At 40.2% G+C, this 22,091-nt stretch overlaps 1 protein-coding gene across 4 annotated transcripts in view; it reads right to left on the reverse strand.

Annotated features, from left to right (window-relative positions):
- The window catches only part of NR3C2 (nuclear receptor subfamily 3 group C member 2), a 419,668-nt gene that overhangs the window by 123,313 nt on the left and 274,264 nt on the right, over positions 1-22,091 (reverse strand). For all 4 annotated transcript variants that reach the window (XM_061142470.1, XM_061142471.1, XM_061142472.1 and 1 more), the window contains exon 4: positions 17,014-17,130. In XM_061142470.1, coding sequence (XP_060998453.1) covers positions 17,014-17,130 — 117 coding nt within the window. The remainder of the gene's footprint in view (positions 1-17,013; positions 17,131-22,091) is intronic.

The following is a 22,091-nucleotide window of genomic DNA, read 5'->3' on the forward strand; positions in this document are numbered from 1 at the left end:
CTAGAGTTTTATAAAGGAAAGAGGCTGCCTGTGCTCCATCTAGATTTACTGCATGAGAGTCTCCAGGCACACGGCATGGGTGAGTAGGTTTACCACGAAGACTTGACATGCTAGAGAGGGTGCAGAGAAAAGGGAACCCTCTTACACTGCTGGGGGGACTGTAAATTGGTGCAGTCACCGTGGAAAGAGTATGGAGTTTTCTCAAAAAATTAAAAACAGTTGCCATATGATCCAGCAATTCTATTCCTGGGATTGGTTCTATCTATACCAAAACTATAATTTAAAAAAAAAATGCATGCACATTTATGTCCATAGAAGCACTGTTTACAGTAGCTAAGACATGGAAGCAACCTAAATGCCTGACACACGAATGGATGAAGATGTGGTACACAAACACACACACATATATATGCAATGGAATATTACTCTGCCACAAAGAGAGTGACATAATGCCATTTGTAGCAATATGGATAGACCTACAGATTATCATACTAAGTGAAGTCAGTCAGAAAGAGACAAATACCGTACGATATCACTTATATGTGGAATTTAACATATGGCACACATGAACTTATCTATAAAACAGAAACAGACTCATAGACATAGAAAATAGACTTTGGTTGCCAAGGGGCAGGCAGTGGTTGGGGAGGGAAGGATCAAGCCTTTGGGGTTAACAGACCCAAACTATTATACACAGAACAGAAAAACAACACGGTGCTGGACAGCAGGGGACTATGTTTACTGTGTGTGCTGCATACTCAGTCACTCCAGTCCTGTCCAACTCATTGCGACCCCATGGACTGTAGCCCTCCAGGCTCCTCTGTCCATGGGATTCTCCAGGCAGGAGTACTGGAGTGGGCTGTCATGCCCTCCTACAGGGGATCTTCCCGATCCAGGGACTGAACCCATATCTCTTATGTCTCCTGCATTGGTAGCTGGGTTCTTTACCATTAATGCCACCTTAGCTTCCCAGGTAAAGAAGCTGCCTTGACAATGCAGGAGACGCGATGGACACAGGTTCGATCCCTGGGTCTGGAAGATCCCTGGAGAAGGACAAGGCAACCCACTCCAGTATTCTTGCCTGGAGAATCCCATGGACAGAGGAGCCTTGCAGGTTACAGCCCATAGGGTCACAAAGAGTCAGATGTGACTGAGTGCACACACACACACTAAAAGTATATTCAATATCCTGTGACAAATCATAATGAAAAAGAATATGAAAAAGAATGTACATATGTATATAACTGAATCACTTTGCTATACAGCAGAAACACAACATTGTAGATACTTCAATAAAATAAATTTTAAAAAATAAAACAAAGACTTGAAGATGAGTTGGAGAGGCAGTGAGAACTGAGAACAGCAGCCCCACAAGACAGCTGACTGTGCAGTCCTCCTAATTCCCATCATTCTTACAAGTAACCTTTAGAAATTGGCCTCAAATTTCTACCCTGACTCAACTTTATCTAAAAGTATGAGTATTTACAAATGTAAAAGTGTTTTTACTTTATGGGATTTAAGTTTTGGCTTTAAAAATGTAAAAACTGAGCTAATTAACGTATGCAAATGTTTCTAAGTAATTAACATGAAACTCCTGTCACTTACATGGCAAATGAAGATGTAACTGTTGGAAGTTTCATTGGTGAATCAGCCTAATTTTAGAATGAAGAACGGCTTGGTCTGAAGATTGATAGACTAAGAAAACTGTATGTTGAAAGAAATCTTCAATTATAAAAATTTTACAAAATTGCTCATCAATTTTGTCTCCCAGTTTCTCTGGTGGTGCTGAAGTGAGTTCTGAAGAGTTTCCAGGGGGACAGAGAGGTGTTGGGGCGGGTCAAGAACTGAAAGGAGATGTCAGGAGGTTGGCTGGTACCAAATGGCTCCCAAGAGGAACAGTCTCTCTTCACAGGTATTTCTTAAGTGTCTGTTACAAGAGATAAAAAAGATGGACACGGCACACATTCCAAAGACACCAATCAGAACTGCCTCACTCATCCCCAGGCTAGAAATGATTTAAAAATCCCTGTGGGTTTGTGTGCTCAGTCATGTCTGACTCTTTGTGACCCCACGGACTGTAGCCTGCTATGCTCCCCCGTCCATAGGATTCTCCAGGCAAGAATACTGGAGTGGGTTGCCAATCCATTCTCCAGCGACTCTTCCAGACTCATGGATCAAACCTGCATCTCTTGCATCTCCTGCAGGCTGATTCTTTACCACTGGAGCTACCTGGTAAGCCCTAAAAATCTCTAAGATGGCCAGAAACTTCTAGTCAAGTTGCACTCAATTTTTGTTAAGAATGGGAAGGGTTGATTTTCATAGTCCGAGTTCAGAGCACCAACATCAAATGAAGAATGCTGTCTATGGATGGATGCTGAGGTCAGAATGGAGGTGGTCTTCAGGTAGGGAGAAGCGTGGGTCTTCTGATTTCACGATGCAGAACTGCTCCTTTTCAGATGACATCCCACACAAGCGTCAGTTCGTGCCATAGGACCATTTGATCATTTTGTTGCACAAAGCATGCAACCAGGATAAATGCCCTCCTCTCCAAATGTTGAGGGACAGAGTCAGAGAAAGACATCCTGACATGCTACTACTTTAAGTGACAGATAGAAGTCAGGAGGTTGACCCTACTCTACAGTAAGGAGAAAGATCTGATGTGGGTTATCATCAACACAGAGGGTGCTCTTAAGCACAGCGCTGTACATTTCTAATGCTTATCTGGCCCATAAAGGCCAGTACCTGCCTTCACCAGGCCGCACTGGCAACATCACGGGGAACATGTGGAATTTAGGAGGCATGCAATGGATATTTGCTGGATGAAGAATCAACGGATGGATTCATCAGAGATGCACTTTGTTTTGGCTATATAGCATGCGGGATCTGAGTTCCCTGACCAGGGATCAAAACTGTGACCCGTGCTTTGGGAGTGCAGAGACTTAACCACTGGAGCCGGGGAAGTCCCAGAGGTACACTTTTTGACTACCATGATCCCCTCCTATACAGGCTAAATTAATTTTAATATAAAAAATAATTAAGTGATAGCAGAGTAACTGCTTATCTTCATCACTATTAAACGTACTTTACATCATTATGCTCTCAAAACAAATATCGTATAAAACCCTTGAAGGAGGAATACAGAACAATTACATTTTGGAGTTTCTTGTTTTCATGATCTAACTCAGAAACTGGCTTTACATTGTTGTTGACAGATCTACTTTTCAAAATAATGAAGCAGCACATTCAGAAGAAACTTTTTATTAGCTCTGCTAGTTCAGGCTTTAAGAGCCTCTTCATCAAAATGTAAAACATTATTTTTTAATTAGCAAGTCTTGGCTCTTCTTCCACCTTCATTCCCCAAATTTAATACAAAGAACTTTCTCTATCCTTGATTAATCACTGTAATGACTATGTATTTTATGATTTGATAAATCAATAAAAATATTTTCAAAATCTATTAGAATTGCATTAGCTGTTAAAACGTATGCTATCTGTCCCAGAAAAATCATCATCTATGATATTAAACATCATACTTACTTACTCCTGAAGACTGAGGGGCTGTTTTCTGTTTTTTAGTTTATTATAGTATAGTTGTGTTGTGTTAGTTGTGAAGTATAGTTGACAATGTTGTGTTAATTTCTGCTGGATAGCAGAGTGATTCAGTTATACACACATATATACATTCTTTTTCATGTTCTTTTCCATTATGTTTTATCACAAAATATGAAGGATTGTTTTCTAACAGTTACATATTAAGCAGCTGAATGGATTTCTGTATATCTTAGAGGTAAGAACAGAGACTTTACTGGAATATAAACAGGTGAAGAGGGGAGAAGAGGATATTTATCAAGAGCGAACAAGTTGCAGGTCACTGGTCTCTAAGATTTTTCCAATGAAAGAAAAAAGACTAAGTTATATTCCTTAATGTGCATACCTGTAAATTGAAAGTAAATGAAATCAGTGATTGCAACTTTGAGAAATCAGTCTGTGAGGTAGATGATACGTACAGAATAGGTGGGACTTTCTTTACCTAGCATGATAGTTCAGCTCTTTCTAAGATGACTGAGTGCAGACAACCTATGACCCTTGGTTTTAAGTGGATTGTCCCTCTTTCCAAATTACCTCCACCCCTACTCTCCCATGAGCCCAGAGCTCACCTGATATTCTAGAGCCTGGCATTTAGGGGCAGAGAATAGTTCAGATTTAGAGATGTATTCTATAAGACAATACCCATCTTACACACTGAATGATTTAAAACAGTTAAGATTTGTTTTATTTATGCTTTTTGTGTTATGTCTTGGTTTGTGTGTTTTCAAAGAAGCCATTCAAAAAGTCTTAAACTCCAAAATAAAGCACTAGCAGTTCTGTTTCAAGAAGCATAGAAAGCTATTATTTCGTTTTGTCCATCCGTTTTCTAAAAATGGACACTTTTTACTTCTAAACATATAGATAGCTCAGAATAAATTCAGGGTGTTGGAAAAAGTGCTATGGTTTGAGAGATGCTCCACAATGCAGAGATCATTGTAATGGCTGGGAGTCTGTATTGCTTCCATAGTACTCGGATTGCTAGCTACACTTACTTTCCTTTTTGAAAAATGGGATCAAAAGGTTCCCTGTCACAGTTTGTCAGGCTTTGGACCCTAGCGACCTGTAACTGGCCGTGCCAGGCTGGGGAAGGTGGGGCAGCAGGGTCAAAGGCCACTCTTTGTCTTCATCTCAACCCGGTGAGAAGCTCTGTTCTGCATGGAGACCAACCCGCTGGCCGGGCCTTCTTTGGGGAATTTTGAGTACAAAATACTCAGGTGACAATGAAGCTGACAAGAGAGAGAAGGCGGTAAGTAGAAACAGGGGTAGTGAAATAAAAACAGCAAACAAGGGAGGGAGGAGAGAGCATGGCAGAAAGAAGCTGGTAAAACAGGAAAACGATCGAAGAGAAAAAGATCTAAAAACTGGAAACCTGTTGTCTCCTAAATGACATCCCCGTATTTCCCAAAGACTAAACGTGAAACCAGCAATATTTTTATAATAAAACTCCATCATCTGAGGTAACTCGAAAGAGTCTAACAATAATATAAAACACCCTGGATGCAACAAAAAGAAAACAAAATCTCCACTATTTTACCAGAGAGTTAGGAAAACAACTGTATTTCAGAAAACATGGGTGAGTGTGGGCGACTATAGGGCTGCTGTGGACCAGCGTAAAGAGACCTGCATATCCGAGATGCTTCTCAGAAGGAGTTCTGACTCAGACCTGTTGAAACCACATACGTGAGATACCCTGGGCCCCAAAGGTAGACAGGTTAAGCTCTCAGGCCCACTGGCCCATTAAGTATGATTGGGATGACGACCTACCAGGACAGACTGCAAGTGAAAAAGGAAATGAAAGCAAAAATGGGCATCTGGGCTTCCCAGTGGTACTAACGGTAAAGAACCCTCCTGCCAATGCAGGAGACACAAGAGACGAGGGTTCAGCTCCTGGGTTGGAAGATCCCCTGGAGAAGGACAAGGCAACCCACTCCAGTATTCCTGCCTGGAGAATCCCATGGATAGCGGGCTACAGTCTATGGGATCTCAAGAGAGTCAGACATGACAGAAGCGACTGAGCACACATGTATACCCAGTGGAAGGTGTCCCACATCACTGGATTTAATATTTAAAAAGACCCAAGATAAGCAACCTTCTTGGGTAAGCTCAACAAGGCTCAAGTGAGCACCTTTAAGTATATATATTCTTGGGAGGGATGAGCATTTACATTGAATGTCTGAATTGCTTCTGTTTTAAGACACTATCAGTCACAAAATAAGACATCAATTTCACCCCCTTTGCTTAGCTTTGATGTTTTTCTTCCTTTCTAAAAAAATTTTTATTTCATATTGAATTTACAATGTTGTGCTAGTTTCAAGTATACAGCAAAGTGATTTAGTTATACAAATATACATAAGTCTATTCTTTTTCAGATTCCAATTTAATTAGAGTCTTGAAGGGAACTAATAAAAATTAAATGTACATATTGCTTACAAATTGTAACCACATCAGTTAAAAACCTACAAGAAAAAAAAATGCCTTAGACTTGAAGAAATAGAGTAAATCTTGAAATGCTGCCTGTTTCAGAACTGATCCTAAACTCTCCTATGGAAATTTCACAAGGTAAAAATACCAGTTGTTTAATTCAAGTTGTATTACTATGACAATGAGTAAGGTTAAGTCATATATGAAGGTTCAGAAACCATACTTTCACTGATTTATAGAAATGTGTCATTTTCCTCTCCACTTTTCTGCTGAAAAGTCCCACTGAAATTCTTACTGTTTACAAGCAAGAGGAACGGAAAGGGAAAAAAAAACCTAAGGAATGGTATTTCTTCATAAAACTCGGTACACTTGGGCTTTCTAAACTTCTACAGACTACTGCCTATCCGGCCTCAGGAGACCCTTAAAGATACAAAAATTGTTTTTCTTATTGGATTTCAGATATTAAACCTTCTCTCTCACTGGCATTGATCCTGTGATTTCTCTCCCCAGACCTGCACGGTGTGTGAATTTTGCAGGTGACCAGATGAGCTAGCTGGAGCAAGCTGCTGGCAGATAAAGCCAATTTTCCTCAAGTAAAAAGATCTCTCTCTCAGGACTTCCCGTGTCAGTCACGGCTCTGCCATTCTTTGGTCTCTGGGACTTTTGTTTTTCACTCACTTTTCCCTTTCAGTTTTCAAAGCGTTTCCCAGCGGAAGACTTACTGATGTCTCTAGGTATTTTTTTTTCCTCTCTCCTTTTTACCTCCTTCCTGATAGTCACTCTGTATATCGAATTCTCTACCTCTTCTGCTCAGTAGCACAATTAATCTTGTTTCCCTTCTTTCTAGTTCAAATTGTGAAAGCTATTTTTAAAACATTTTATTGCAGAACATGTTCATCAGGGTTGATAAACTAGAAAAGAGACAAGAAAAACCTTATCTGTCACTTTACTTCATAAACATAAGCGCTTTTCGTATCCTTCCATTTCCTCCTAGTCTCCTGACTCATGCAAATCTTTTCCTATAGAGCTGTTAATCACATAATAGGAACCTAAATCATTTTGCATACTCATTTTTCATTATTACTTTTGTGCAGAAAGTATTCTATTTTGTTATGAATTTTCATAACCATAATTTTATTGCCTGATTAATATTGCATTATGTGGATGGATTTTAATTTAAATATTTTCCTCTCTGTGGTTCCATTCTCATCAGGAATATAAGAGTATCCGTTTCTTTGAATAGTTTCCAGAATTAACCTCATGTCTCCCTTCCTTTCTCACCTAGCTGCTTTCTTTCCAGCCTTCAAAAAAGCAACCATGAGAACTGCTGTTTGTATTGCTCACGGTGTCTGAGGGTCTTTTCTCTTTTCACGTGACGTGCTCCATTCCAAGACGAAAAGGTGGAACTGAGACAGCAGCCCTTTAAAGGCTCCTGCTCAACCAAGTAAAATGATGGATGCAGGTAGCCTTGCAAGTAAATTGAAAACAGAAATGGGACTATCCCGTGATCTGTGAAATTTACATTTTCAAAGCTCCAGGAAGCAATATTTGAATATTTTAGAGGCTTCATTAAAGGAATATGAAACTGGGCTTTAGCATAGATGATGAAAAATGAATCAGGGTGGTGGCTTGAAAAAGAGGAAAGACAACTGCATTAGAATCCTTAGGTTGCATTTCTCAAGTCACCGATGATATCATCTTGGGTTCCAAGTTCCTCATCTGTGAGTGGAGGACTGGGAGAGGAAAACCTCCAAGATGCCCTCTATCTTCTACAGCCAGAGTGCAGTCAAGTTAGAAACACCCAAAGGACTCATTCCTGGTCTGAGGGCCACAGAGCCTTAATGCCGTGCTTAATATATTTTAGGGGCAGCTCGAAAACACACACATAAATCATCCTCTTTCGATCACTGGCAGTAAAAGCAAAGTGATGGATTTCTTAGGAGGAGGCTATGCAAAACAGTAAATTCTCATGGAACCAGAACCTCACCTTTTTGAGATCTACTCTTAGGGGCTAAAGAAGAGTGTGTGGCCCAGCCTGGGGGCAGAAAACCTGTTATTTTTCTTTCCATTTCTTTGTTAATATTCTTACATTTTCTTCTATTCTCCTTTGCAGGCAGCGTAAACATCAGCAGGATTTTTAAAGAAAAGGGATAGAGCTTGTAATAAGAGGAAGGAAGTGGATCCAGAGAAAGGGGAAGAGGCACATTTAATGGCTTTGGTTTCTGATAAATATAAGCCTCCTCATTCTTCCTCCTTCCTTCCCTTTCTAACAGAGAGGCTGTTTGGGGACATGGTTAGGATTACAAGCTAACCAGCTAATAGGATACAGGAAAAAGAAATTCTGAAGTATTTTGAACTATCAATGTCTTTAGAAGTGTGTTATAAAGTGTTAGTAGCTCAGTCATGTCTGACTCTTTGCGACCCCATGGACTGTAGCCCACCAGCCTCCTTTGTCCATGGAATTCTGGATACTCCCAAGAATACTGGAGTGGGTAGCCAGGCCTTCCCCAGGGGATCTTTCCGACCCAGGGATAGAACCCCGGTCTCCTGCATTGCAAGCAGATTCTTTATCATCTGAGCCACCAGGGAAGCCCCATCTTTAGAAGGAGAATGACTAATTTTGTTCCTGGGGTCACAATCATCCACTAGAGAAAATGTCTTCTAAGTTTCATATGAGGTTGCATCTGCCTTATCTCCCAAGAGAGGTAACAGGAAAGAAGGGTGAATAAAGAGACCCAGCAGGCCTGCTCTGTTAGGAAAACAGGGGTGAGACTGGAACATGTATAATAGGTTTTTATTTAATTCACATATTTCATTTTTTTTTTTTTTTTTAAAGGTTCCCCAGGCCCACTTCTAACTGTTCTAATTTGTTGGTGGGGTCCAGGCATTCCTTTTTTTTTTTTTTTTGTGGCTTGCATTTATTTATTTTTTTTTTTTTTTTACTTATTTTTTTTTTTTCCAGTGGGTTTTGTCATACATTGATATGAATCAGCCATGGATTTACATGTATTCCCAATCCCGATCCCCCCTCCCACCTCCCTCTCCACTCGATTCCTCTGGGTCTTCCCAGTGCACCAGGCCGGAGCACTTGTCTCGTGCATCCCACCTGGGCTGGTGATCTGTTTCACCATAGATAGCATACATGCTGTTCTTTTGAAATATCCCACCCTCACATTCTCCCACAAAGTTCAAAAGTCTGTTCTGTATTTCTGTGTCTCTTTTTCTGTTCTGCATATAGGGTTATCGTTATCACCTTTCTAAATTCCATATACATGTGTCAGTATGCTGTAATGTTCTTTATCTTTCTGGCTTACTTCACTCTGTATAATGGGCTCCAGCTTCATCCATCTCATTAGGACTGGTTCAAATGAATTCTTTTTCATGGCTGAGTAATATTCCATGGTGTATATGTACCACAGCTTCCTTATCCATTCATCTGCTGATGGGCATCTAGGTTGCTTCCATGTCCTGGCTATTATAAACAGTGCTGCGATGAACATTGGGGTGCACGTGTCTCTTTCAGATCTGGTTTCCTCAGTGTGTATGCCCAGAAGTGGGATTGCTGGGTCATATGGCAGTTCTATTTCCAGTTTTTTAAGAAATCTCCACACTGTTTTCCATAGCGGCTGTACTAGTTTGCATTCCCACCAACAGTGTAAGAGGGTTCCCTTTTCTCCACACCCTCTCCAGCATTTATTTAATTCACATATTTCATTTTAAAAACCGCTTCATACTAAAAGATTAAACCTTGTAAAATCAATTTTATTATTTATCTATTAAACTTTTTAATCTATTTTATCTATTTAATACTATTTTATAGTATTATCTCTTTTATTTTTTTTTCTTTTATTAGTTGGAGGCTAATTACTTCACAACATTTCAGTGGGTTTTGTCATACATTGTATTATCTCTTTTAAAATAATAAAATTGCTCGCATTTCTTTTTTGCCCACACTGAAATAGAAAGCGAGGCTTCTAAATAAGTAATAAAAGAAAAATGACAATGTATGTTACATCAACTGGATAATTAGTAAAAGTTAATTATTTAACCCAGGAACCAGAAGGAGTTATATTATAACTTGAACCTAAAGAAAGTACTACTCTTATGAATATTAATTTCCATTCTATTTTCGACTTACGACTTTCAATGACCTGAGGATTCAAGGTAAGCTTTTTCTCTAGGAAAATGTTTTACTGAAATCCATAGAACCTCTCCTGCACATATACAGAAACCAACAACAAAGTTAGGTGAATCTGAATTGTGTACTGTGCCAAGCCTCACCTAGAGCCCGTCACAGACTCAAGTAAGAGGCCTGGGGCCACAGCTGCCGTTAAGAGATAAGCAGGGCTATTTTTAAATGTCAGCCTATAAACAGGGGCCCATGTCACACAGAAGAGTGATGCTGGGTACGAGCTTTTGTGCCAGGAACAGAGATTTCGGTTCTGGCGCTGCCACTCCCTGGCACTGGGGCCTTGGGCCAGCTCTTCAGCTTCCGTGGGCCTCCATGAACTCACTCCTTAGGAAGTCCAAAAGGGAGGGGCTGTATGTGTATATATGGCTGGTTCATTCTGCTGTACTGTAAAAACTAACATGACATTGGAAAGCAACCACACTCCAATGAAAATCAATTTAAAAATAAAATAAAATAGGCAGATTAACAGTATGACCCCATAATGCGATGTGAGGTTTGACACATATAAAGGGCTTAGGAGAATGCTCATACACAGAACCCTTAAAAATGCCAGTTAATCATGTGTTCACTCAGCAAACAACTACTGAACAGCTACTTTGTGCCAGGCACTGCTTTAGTCACTGGTGATAAAGCAACGGACAAAACAGGCCAAACGTCTCCCTCTGATGGAATATATATTCTAGCAGAAAATACCTCACAGTTAAGCAGCTCACAATTATTTACTATTACTGGCAAACCAATGGTTTCAATGCCACCCAGGGGCTATTTAGCAAAGTTTGGAAATATTTATGGTTGTCACAGTGAGGGCGCGGGGACAGCTAGGCTGGCATCTGATAGGGAGTGATGACGGATACCGATAAACACCCTACAGCACACAGATGGGCCCCAGAACAACGATCTGTGATGTGCCGTGCTGAGTCACTCAGTCGTGTCCAACTCTTTGCAACCCCATGGACTGTAGCCCGCCAGGCTCCTCTGTCCATGGGATTCTCCAGGCAAGAATACTGGAGGAGGCTGCCATTCCCTCCTCCAGGGGGTCTTCCCAACCCAGGGATTGAACTCAGGTCTCCTGCCTTGAAGGTGAATTCTTTACCATCTGAGCCGCCAGGGAAGCCCAAGAATACTGGAGTGGGTAGCCTATCCCTTCTCCAGGGGGTCTTTCCAACCCAGGGATCAAACCATGGCATCTTCTTCATTGCAGGCAGATTCTTTACCAGCTGAGGTATCAGGGAAGCCCAACAAAGATCTCTCTGGCCCCAATGTCAACAGAGCAGAGACTGAGAAACTGTTCTAGAGGTAATGTATGGACTCAGTTAATCATGGGCTACACAGCCCTATAAGATAAGGATTATAAGTATTGCTATTTCCTAGCATTTTATAGTAACCAATGGTAACGGTATTTTTTAAAAGATTTTTTTGATGTGGACCATTTTTAAAGTCTTTATTGAATTTGTTACAGTACTGCTTCAGTTTTATAATTTTGTTTTATGGCCCCGAGGCATATAGGATCTTAGCTCCCCCACCAGGGATCTAACCTATACTCCCAGCACTGGAAGGCAAAGTTTTAACCACTGGACCACCAGGGAAGTCCCAGTAATGGTACTTCATAAAGTGTGATTATACAGTATTTATACTAAACTGTGTACATGTGTGTGTGTGTGTGTGTGTAGCGCATGCTAAGTCACTTCAGTTGTGTCTGACTCTCTTTGCAACCCTGTGGACTACAAAGACTGCTAGGCTCCTCTGTCTGTGGGATTCTCCAGACAAGAATACTGGAGAGGGTTGCCATGCCTTTCTCCAGGGGATCTTCCCAACCTAGGGACTGAACCTGCATCTCTTATGTCTCCTGCATTAGCAGGAGGGTTCTTTACCCCTAGCGCCACCTGGGAAGCCCCATATGCATACACATATAGAATATGTAAATATATAAGATTTACATAGTTGTACAAAAAATTACACAAGGATATACATACTTCAGCAGAGTGTGCACTTAAACTCAGATGGCAGATTTTACAAAAACTGACTTCGAGTTCATTTTCTGACCCACAGCTATATCCTGGTGCCATTTAGATTTTAAATTACTGATATCTTGCCAGATTCTCGCTCATGGGCTTCACAAGGTGATCTTTCTCACCACATCTGCATTGACTGGGATATTAGACAAGAGAGTAGACACTCCAGACCAGGAATCTGGAGATCCAAGATGTAGCTTTATCGTTTCACTGGCTGTGGTGTCTTGGGGCAAGTTTCTTAATTTGCCCGGACATCACCGACACATCGGGCAGGCATGTCCCTCAGATCATGTGTGAAAGTGCTATGGGGTGTGCAGTGAGTGATCACTCCAGCGACATGTACTGAAGGTCACTCTACACTGACTAATCTACTTCTCATGACAGCCTGGGAGGTAGGTATGTTGATCAGGGCGAGCTGAAGGAAACAGGGGCATGGAAAGGTGGCAGCCTGCCTTTGAGGTTACAGGCCAGGAAGCGGCAGATCAAGGGGTCTCACCAGGCAGCGTGGCTCCAGAGCCTGCCCTCTGGACCAGTGTGGGCTGCTCTGGCTGAGGTCAGGACACCCAGGAGGCTCTCACAGGAGCAGTTCTGGCTGGCCGCGGCTCATCCTCCTCTTGATTCCCAAGGGTTGCTCTGCTCCACGTGCAGCCGTGTTCCTCCCCAGGCCTAACTAGTCAGCCAGTTGGTTCATTCATCACAGCAGAGAATGAGGTCTCTTTTGTCTTTTTATTTATTGGAATATAATTGCTTTACAAAGTTGTGTTAATATCTGCTGTACAATGGAGTGAATCAGCTATATGTATCCATATATCCCCTCTCTCCTGAGCCTCCCGTCCACCATCCTTGCCATCCTACCCATCTGTGTCATCACAGAGCACTGAGTTGAGCTTCCTGTGCTATACGGCATGTTCCCACTAGCTACCTATTTCCCACACAATGATGTATATGCTATTGTTGTTGTTCAGTCGCCCAGTTGTGTCTGACTCTTTGCAATCCCATGGACTATAGCACGCCAGGCTGCTCTGCCTCTCACCATCTCCCAAAGTGGGCCCAAGTTCATGTCCATTGCATTGGTGATGCCATCTGGCCATCTCATCCTCTGGTCCCCTCTTCTTCTTCTGCCCTCAATCTTTCACAGCATCTGGGACTTTTCCAATGAGTCAGCTGTTTGCATCAGGTGACCAAAATACTGGAGCTTCAGCTTCAGCATCAATCTCTCCAATGAGTATTCAGGGTTGATTTCTTTTAAAATTGACTGGTTGGATCTCCCTGCTGTGCAAGGGACTCTCAGGAGTCTTCTCCAACACCACAGTCTGAAGGCATCAATTCTATGGCACTCTGCCTTCTTTATGGTCCAGCTCTCAGAACCATACATGACCACTGGGAAGACCATAGCCTTGACTATATGGAGATCATGTATATATGTCAATCCTAATCTCCCAAATTATCCCACCCTCCCCTTTCCCCTCTGTCCACACATCTGTTATTCATGTCTGCATCTCTATTCCTGCCCTGCAAATAGGTTCATCTGTACCAAAAAGACATATGTACCCTGACGTTCACTGCAGCACTATTAAAGCTAGGACATGGGAGCAAGCTAAATGTCCATCAACAGATGAATGGATAAAAAAGACATGGTATATACATACAATAAGATATTACAGCCACATAAAGGAATGAAATTGGGTCATTTGTTGTGATGTGGATGGACCCAGAGTCTGTCATATAGAGAGAAGTCAGAAGGAGAAAAACAAATATCATATACTAATGCATATCTATGGAATCTAAAACATGTGCTTCTTTTTTGGATTACTTTTTTTAAGTAGGTAACTGGAGTACACAATAGACACATTAATCCAATACAAAATTCAAAGGCGCAGAAGAATAGACAATGACAATTATTTTCCTTCCTATCCTTGCCTCCCAGCTATCTGCTCCTTTCTATTAAGCTAGCCACCATTTCTTTCTTCTTGTATATCATTCCAGAAATGTGCTACACAATATATATATTCTTTTTTTTGAAAGCAGATATACAACATGTAATATACAAATCATACTATTTTGCAAACTGATTTTTTCACTAAAGAGTTATTTTTGATAATCAGTCCATATAGAGCTCCCTTTATTCTTTTTTTTTTTTATTATTATTTTTTCCCAGTGGGTTTTGTCATACATTGATATGAATCAGCCATGGATTTACATGTATTCCCAATCCCGATCCCCCCTCCCACCTCCCTCTCCACCCGATTCCTCTGGGTCTTCCCAGTGCACCAGGCCGGAGCACTTGTCTCGTGCATCCCACCTGGGCTGGTGATCTGTTTCACCATAGATAGTATACATGCTGTTCTTTTGAAATATCCCACCCTCACATTCTCCCACAAAGTTCAAAAGTCTGTTCTGTATTTCTGTGTCTCTTTTTCTGTTCTGCATATAGGGTTATCGTTATCACCTTTCTAAATTCCATATATATGTGTCAGTATGCTGTAATGTTCTTTATCTTTCTGGCTTACTTCACTCTGTATAATGGGCTCCAACTTCATCCATCTCATTAGGACTGGTTCAAATGAATTCTTTTTCATGGCTGAGTAATATTCCATGGTGTATATGTACCACAGCTTCCTTATCCATTCATCTGCTGATGGGCATCTAGGTTGCTTCTATGTCCTGGCTATTATAAACAGTGCTGCGATGAACATTGGGGTGCACGTGTCTCTTTCAGATCTGGTTTCCTCAGTGTGTATGCCCAGAAGTGGGGTTGCTGGGTCATATGGCAGTTCTATTTCCAGTTTTTTAAGAAGTCTCCACACTGTTTTCCATAGCGGCTGTACTAGTTTGCATTCCCACCAACAGTGTAAGAGGGTTCCCTTTTCTCCACACCCTCTCCAGCATTTATTGCTTGTAGACTTTTGGATAGCAGCCATCCTGACTGGCGTGTAATGGTACCTCATTGTGGTTTTGATTTGCATTTCTCTAATAATGAGTGATGTTGAGCATCTTTTCATGTGTTTGTTAGCCATCTGTATGTCTTCTTTGGAGAAATGTCTGTTTAGTTCTTTGGCCCATTTTTTGATTGGGTCATTTATTTTTCTGGAATTGTAGAGCTCCCTTTATTCTTATTAGTGTCTGAAGAGTATTCTGCAATTTATTTAATCAACTTTGAACAGATAAATAGTGTATGTCTGATATTTAACAAGGCTACACTGGACATATTATGCATATATCACTTCTTACTTTGCCAGAACATACTTAGGATAAATTCCTAAAAGTGGAATTGATGAGTCAAAGCGTATGTGCCTTTTAACATTTAATTGAAATAGCTAAACTGCTCTCCATAGGGGTTATATAAATTTCTACTTCTACCTAAAATGCACGAGATTAGCATTTATTTTCACTTTTATTTCTGTACTCAAACAATATATTAGAAAAATGTTTTCTCTTTGCCATTTGTAAGAAATTCTATCTCACATTTTAAATTTAATATTTCTCTTACTGGGTTTAGATTGAAAATCTCTTCATGTGTTTCAAGAACCAACTGCATTTCTTTTATTATTCTTTTACCTATGAATATTTTATTCATATTCTTATTCTGCTCATTCTCATTTTTCTAATGAGTTGGTTTCTTTATCTTATGGAATTACAGAAGTGCTTTATCTACGTGAGAAATAAACCATTTGTCTATAAGCCGCAAGTATTTTCCCCCAGTTTTTTTTATTTGTCTTTATGGTGATATTGATTTGTAAGTAGGGTTTATTTTCTCAATTCTTTTCTCTTATAGCTTCTGGGTTTATTTCATACTTTAAAAGTATAAAATAATATTCCACTTGAAGAATATTAAAAAAATCCTTTAGTCCTTCTGTGTTATATTTCAAAGTTTAAATCTTTGAAAGAGCAAAATTTATCTTGGAGGATTGTTAAGAATTTGGATTTAATTTTCTTGTTTCCTAGTTGTCACAATAATTCCTATCAACTAATCTATCCTTTCCCAACTGATCTGAAATGCCAACTTTATTATAAACAAACTTCTTACATTATTTGAATTCATTTCTTGACTTTCTGCTGATCTGACAACCAATAAACAAATACATAGACCATTTTAATTACTGTAGCTGTCACGTGTTTTACTATGTGGCAGAGCTAGCTGTCCTCATTATATACTCCATTTCCAGAATTCTGCTGGCTGTTCTTTAAGAACCTAGAATCGCCAAGTGGTATTTTTGTTAGACTTACATTATATTCATAAATTAACTTAGAGAAAACTGATACCATCAGGATGTTGAATCTTCCCATCCATGGACATTGTATACTTCTGTGTTAGAAGTCTTTACCTCCCCCACTCTTTCGGTGAACTTCTGTTAACATTAAAAAAATTTTTTTTTCATACAGGTCTTCCTTTACTACATTTACTCCTAGAGTTAGCAATATATTCCTATCTGGCTAATGTCAGCACAAATAGGTCTTATTTCTAAACAGACATGGTAATAAAAACTATTAGCTACAGTTTTATACAAAATGTCATTCATTTTTGTTTTGGTTTTGTTTATGTACCCAGTTCTTGAAACCTTAGCAAACTCAAGAGTTGAAAACTTCACTATGACCATAGCCACATAACATTCTTGTTTTTAACGGCTTCTAAGAAATATTTTTGTCCTAAAATGTTTTAGCATGAATATAGAACTTACTAGATTTTTAAAAATCTTTGCTTCATGTTAGCTGCACCTTCAATTTTGGGAATACACAGAGTCTAGCAGTGCTACATTACATATTAACAGTTCTTATTAAACTAATAGCCACAGACCTTACCTCCTAAATTCATTCCAGCTTGAAGACACTTCTGAAGTCTGCAGGCAGGACAATTCTTCCGCCGAATCTTATCAATTATGCAGTCATTTCTTCCCGCACACAAATAGTTGTGTTGCCCTGAATAAAATAATAAAGAATAATTGTTAAAATAAAGACTACTATAATCAGATAATGAAACATGCTCTTTCCTGCCTTAAAATCTCTTTGTCAAAAAAGTAGAAGAGAAACATGATCTGCGAATACTATAGGCACAGGAATGGTCAGATGAATACAGTTGAGACTTTAGGTTGCAGATGATAAGCTTAAAACTATGTTTACTTCCACCAGGTTTCCAAAGAAATAGAGCTGCACTCCCCACTGTTTGAATTTATTGGCATGCGCCCTTTCAGGAGACGGTGCACATTTCATTTAGACATCACCCAGCACCAAACTAAACAAAGGCCTTGCTTCAGCTTTTTTAAAAAGTGTACTTTATTGAAGCATAGTTAATTTACAATGTTGTGTTAGTTTTAAGTGTACAGCAAAGTGATTCAGCTATAAATCTATATACATTCTTTTCACAGTCTTTTCCATTATGGTTTATCACCGGATACTGAATACAGTTCTCTGCACTAGGCAGCAGACCTTGTTGTTCATCCTTCCTACATACACTAGTTTACATCTGCTCATCCCAAACTCCCAGCTGCTGCTGCTCTTTGAGCTTCTCTGCCTGCTCCCATTTATACATGTCATTTCAATGGGAAGACTTTCAAACCATTTAACTAAAATGCAGAAGAATTTCATTTTGCAAGTCAAACTGGCACCAAAATAATTCAGATGTGGAATATGCTTGGAAAGTGGCATCTACTGGCAAAATGCTAAACTGTACCCTAGCTCTATTATTCATTTACATATCCAAATTAATATACAATATTTACTGAACCTCCACTAGAGATCCGCTCCGTTAGAGACAGCAATGAAAAAGACAGACAAAAGTCTCCACTCTTGTGACCTTTTAATGAGGGAAAGACAGTCAACAGACAAAGTAATTAGGTACAATGGTCAACTGCTGGACAGGAATAGGTGCTCAGGAGAAAAATGAAGGCAAGGGCATAGAACGTGATGGAGGTGAGGAGGGTGTTGACATTTTAGAAAGAATGAAGGCAGAACCCCATTGGAGAGCAACTTTAATATAAAGGTCTGAAGAAAAGGAAGGTGCTAACTGTGTGGACATCTTGGGGAGAAAATATAGTAGGAAAGAGGGAAAAGCAAACGAGGGCTGACAGGGGCAGGGGGACACCTGGCATGTTTAAGGAACAGCCAAGTGTGAAAGGTGAAAAGAATCAGTGAACATTACAAGGGGATGAGGAAAAAGAGCTAACCTCAGTCAGACCATGTAAGGCCTTATAAACCATGTTCAAGACGTCGACTCAGCGAGACGGGAAACCACTGGTTTCAAGGGCTCTGAGATGAGAAATGAGTTGGTGTAATTCATGTGTAATGGGATTGTTCTGGCCACTGTGTAAGGAACCAACTGAAATGGACTGAGGACAGCATCAGAGGGACTGGGTAGCAGGCTGTCCCTGTATTTCAGGGGAAGATGATGGGGGAGTAGCGATGAGAAGTGGTCAGGTCCAAGATACATTCTGAAGGTAGAGCTGCTAGAATCTGCTGAGAGATCTGAGAACAAGGGGATCTAAAGAAGAATTAAGATTCTTGGGCTGAACGAACAGAAGAATGGAACTGCTGTAAATTAAAATGAGGCAGACAGTTAAGAGCCATGGCTTAGGGGGGATTACTCTGGCTTGGTCTTGGACATGCTAAGCTTGAGACACCTGAGAGGTATGTCAGTGGAAGTATGGGGCGGGGTAGGGGGACAGTTAGATAGAGAGAGCTGGAGCTCAGCAGAGGTCTGGGCTGGAGATGTAATCAGCTTGTGGTCATTATTTTAAGCTATGAGACTGGATGAGATCATATGGAGACTGGAAAGGGAAGAGGTGTGAGGACTAAGTCATGGGGCTCTGAAAACATGCAGACTAAGCAAACGGAGTCTCACTGATGACTGTAAAGCAGGAAACAGGCTCCAAAACCCCCCTTCAACCCAGTACCATCACATTCCCTTGGCTGATAACTACTAAGTAAATTACAGGAAGTACTCAATAGATACAATGTGTATTGTTAAGAGTATTAAAATAATCCAGAGCTCATTCTCAGTAACATTATGGTAAATTTTAGTAATGATGATCACAATAAAAGAACAGTAATAGAATAGGGAAATCTATCAAAGGGAAGAAATGAAACTCCATCATTACAATAATCTAATGACTTCTTAAAAAAATGAAAGACTCTTAGTCACTATAGGTAGGTGTAGATAATTACACAAAGGCAATCAATACCCACAGGAAAGACTAGAACCGATTAATATGACATTTCACAATGCTGTACAATATCTTAAGAAGTTACCAAAAAAATAAAATTTTAAGGCCTATTATAGCACCATTTTATCTGTCGTACAACAACCCTACAACACAGGTAAGGCAGTTATTACTACTATTGTTCACAAGAAGAAACTCATGCTAGAACTGATCAGGTGACCTCCCCAAAAGGTGGAATTGGAAGCAGAATTCGGACAATGGTGCTGTGTCCCAAGGGCAGAGTCTTTTCTAAATGTCGATTTTGAAATATAATTTACTGGTGGTCCAATAGGATGCTGAAAGCTCTTTGGAAAGAATAAGCAAAGGAACATTATTTGAATGAGGCATACTTTACTTTATCACCCAGTATTTCCACTGGCAATCGGCATATGTGCCTTTTTTCATGGTGTGAAATTAAAGACAAATTCAGAAATTTCATCTCTAATGTACACTGAATTTGAGTAAACTTCAATATCCAAAGAAATAACTAAATGCAACTTTGGTTTCAATTCAACAATTATTTATTGGGAACCTATTATGTGTGCAAGGCCATAAAATATTTGCATAAGGGGCTGGGGTGGTCTATGGTTCCTTCTATTTCTGAAAATCCATGATAAAATATGACAAAGTCTCTTAGCTGTAAGCATACAATAATGCATAGGAAATGGCCACTGTCCCAGTGCATATACACTGGAAAACTTCTCTTTCTGGGTGTTCAAAAACAGACTTGTAAGAGTTAGGATTGTACTATGTGGATTTCTTTTTAATGAACACCTTTAAAAAATTCATGTTACTGTAAGAGCTGCAAAAATAAGTCCTTCCACATACACTGAATTATTGCATCTGGTTTCTACTGACTGGTCTGAAATTGGTCACAATCACCAATTCATCTCCCATCCAAGCAGGGATGTCAGCTGTGGGGATGTCATACTAAAGGCCAGCTGTGGGGATGTCACACTAGTTATATTTGTCATTTATATTTTTAAATCTGTAAACATGAAAGATTTGAATCACACCTACACAAATAGGCAATATGTGCCCCGTCCATTAATCTATACTGATAAAATAAACAACCAAAAAACCACAATGAAAATAAGAGAATGCACTTAGAAGACTTAAAAAACTTTTGATCAGGTCTTTTAAAAAACACTGTGCTCTCCTGGTATAAAAATTGCTAATGCAGAATAAGTCATAACCCAGGCTTTCGAAGGTAAGTAATTTTCTACTACAATGTTAACATAGGCCAGACAGTAGAGGCTTTGAATGACAAGTTGAGAAACTCATTTTATTCAGCAGGTGATGAGATTCTTGCTTACAGGATGTGAAGTCCAGAGCTGTATTTTAGAAACGTTAATCTGAAGGTTATGTCTTAAGGAGGTAGAACGGTAGTAGCAGACACTACTACTTTCAACTGAAGGTTCTCTGAGATGGCCCCTATGCAAGTTAATAGCTCTATTTTAGTCAGAATATATAGCCGCAGGAATAATCCCATGGATAAAAAATGTTAGTGTCCATTATGTGTTATATGTCCATTAGGGGAAGAATTCAGTTTTAGTAGCAGAGTAACCTGAATCAGATAAACCTCCTATAGAGGACAATTATAACTGTCCACAAAAGGGGAGAAAAAAGATGTGAAGGCACAGTGGAGCAACCAAAAGCAAGCAGAAGCTGGAAGAAGACTGTAGAACAAAGAGAACACCATAGACTGCCTCATGTTTGAGTGGATTTTCTTCTTGAGGGTCTTGGACTCTTATGTCCTTCAGGGGAGGCTGAATGGAAACCAAGCAAAATCCTAAATCCTAATTGCCAGAGAAGGCAGAGAATAGGCTTTGGGACGCTGTAAATGCACGCATGCTTGCTCAGGTGCTTCAGTCACGTCTGACTGCAACCCCATGGACTGTAGCCCGCCAGGCTCCTCTGTCCATGGGATTTCCCAGGCAAGAATACTGGAGTGGGTTGCCATTTCCTCCTCCAGGGATCTTCCTGACCCAGGGGTCAAACCTGCATCTCCTGCATCTCCTGAATTACAGGCAGACTCTGTACTGCTGAGTCACCAGGGAAGATCCTTTGGGACTTTGCTGCTAAGTCACTTCAGTCGTGTCTGACTCTGTGCGACCCCTAGACGGCAGCCCACCAGGCTCCGCCATCCCTGGGATTCTCCAGGCAAGAACACTGGAGTGGGTTGCTATTTCCTTCTCCAATGCATGAAAGTGAAAAGTTAAAAGTGAAGTCGCTCAGTCATGTCCGACTCTTCGAGACCACATGGACTACTGCCCACCAGGCTCCTCCGTCCATGGGATTTTCCAGCAAGAGTACTGGAGTGGGTTGCCATTGGACTTTAGGAACAGCTAAAAATGGACAAGGGCTCAGTGGTGAACAATCTGCTTGCCAGAATTTAATGCTTGAAACAGTTGAGCAGGGTATTTTAGCTACTATCAATCACAAGGAGAAAGAGTTTGAATCTCACTAAATTAGAAGGATTCAATCTTTCCATTTCCTTAAGCTTTCCATTGAAATTTTAGAAGGTCCCTGCCTTAGGAGGAAATAATGTATCCCAGGATTAAGGCATTAATTTTAGGGTTAAAGGTGTAACAAAAACAGATCATCCCCCAAAAAGCATACAGCAAAGACCCTGTAAGTTCAAAATGATCTGCCAGTAATTTGACTACTAGAATAAAACTCAAT

Source organism: Dama dama, chromosome 5, assembly GCF_033118175.1.
Source record: "Dama dama isolate Ldn47 chromosome 5, ASM3311817v1, whole genome shotgun sequence".
Lineage (NCBI taxonomy): Eukaryota > Metazoa > Chordata > Mammalia > Artiodactyla > Cervidae > Dama > Dama dama.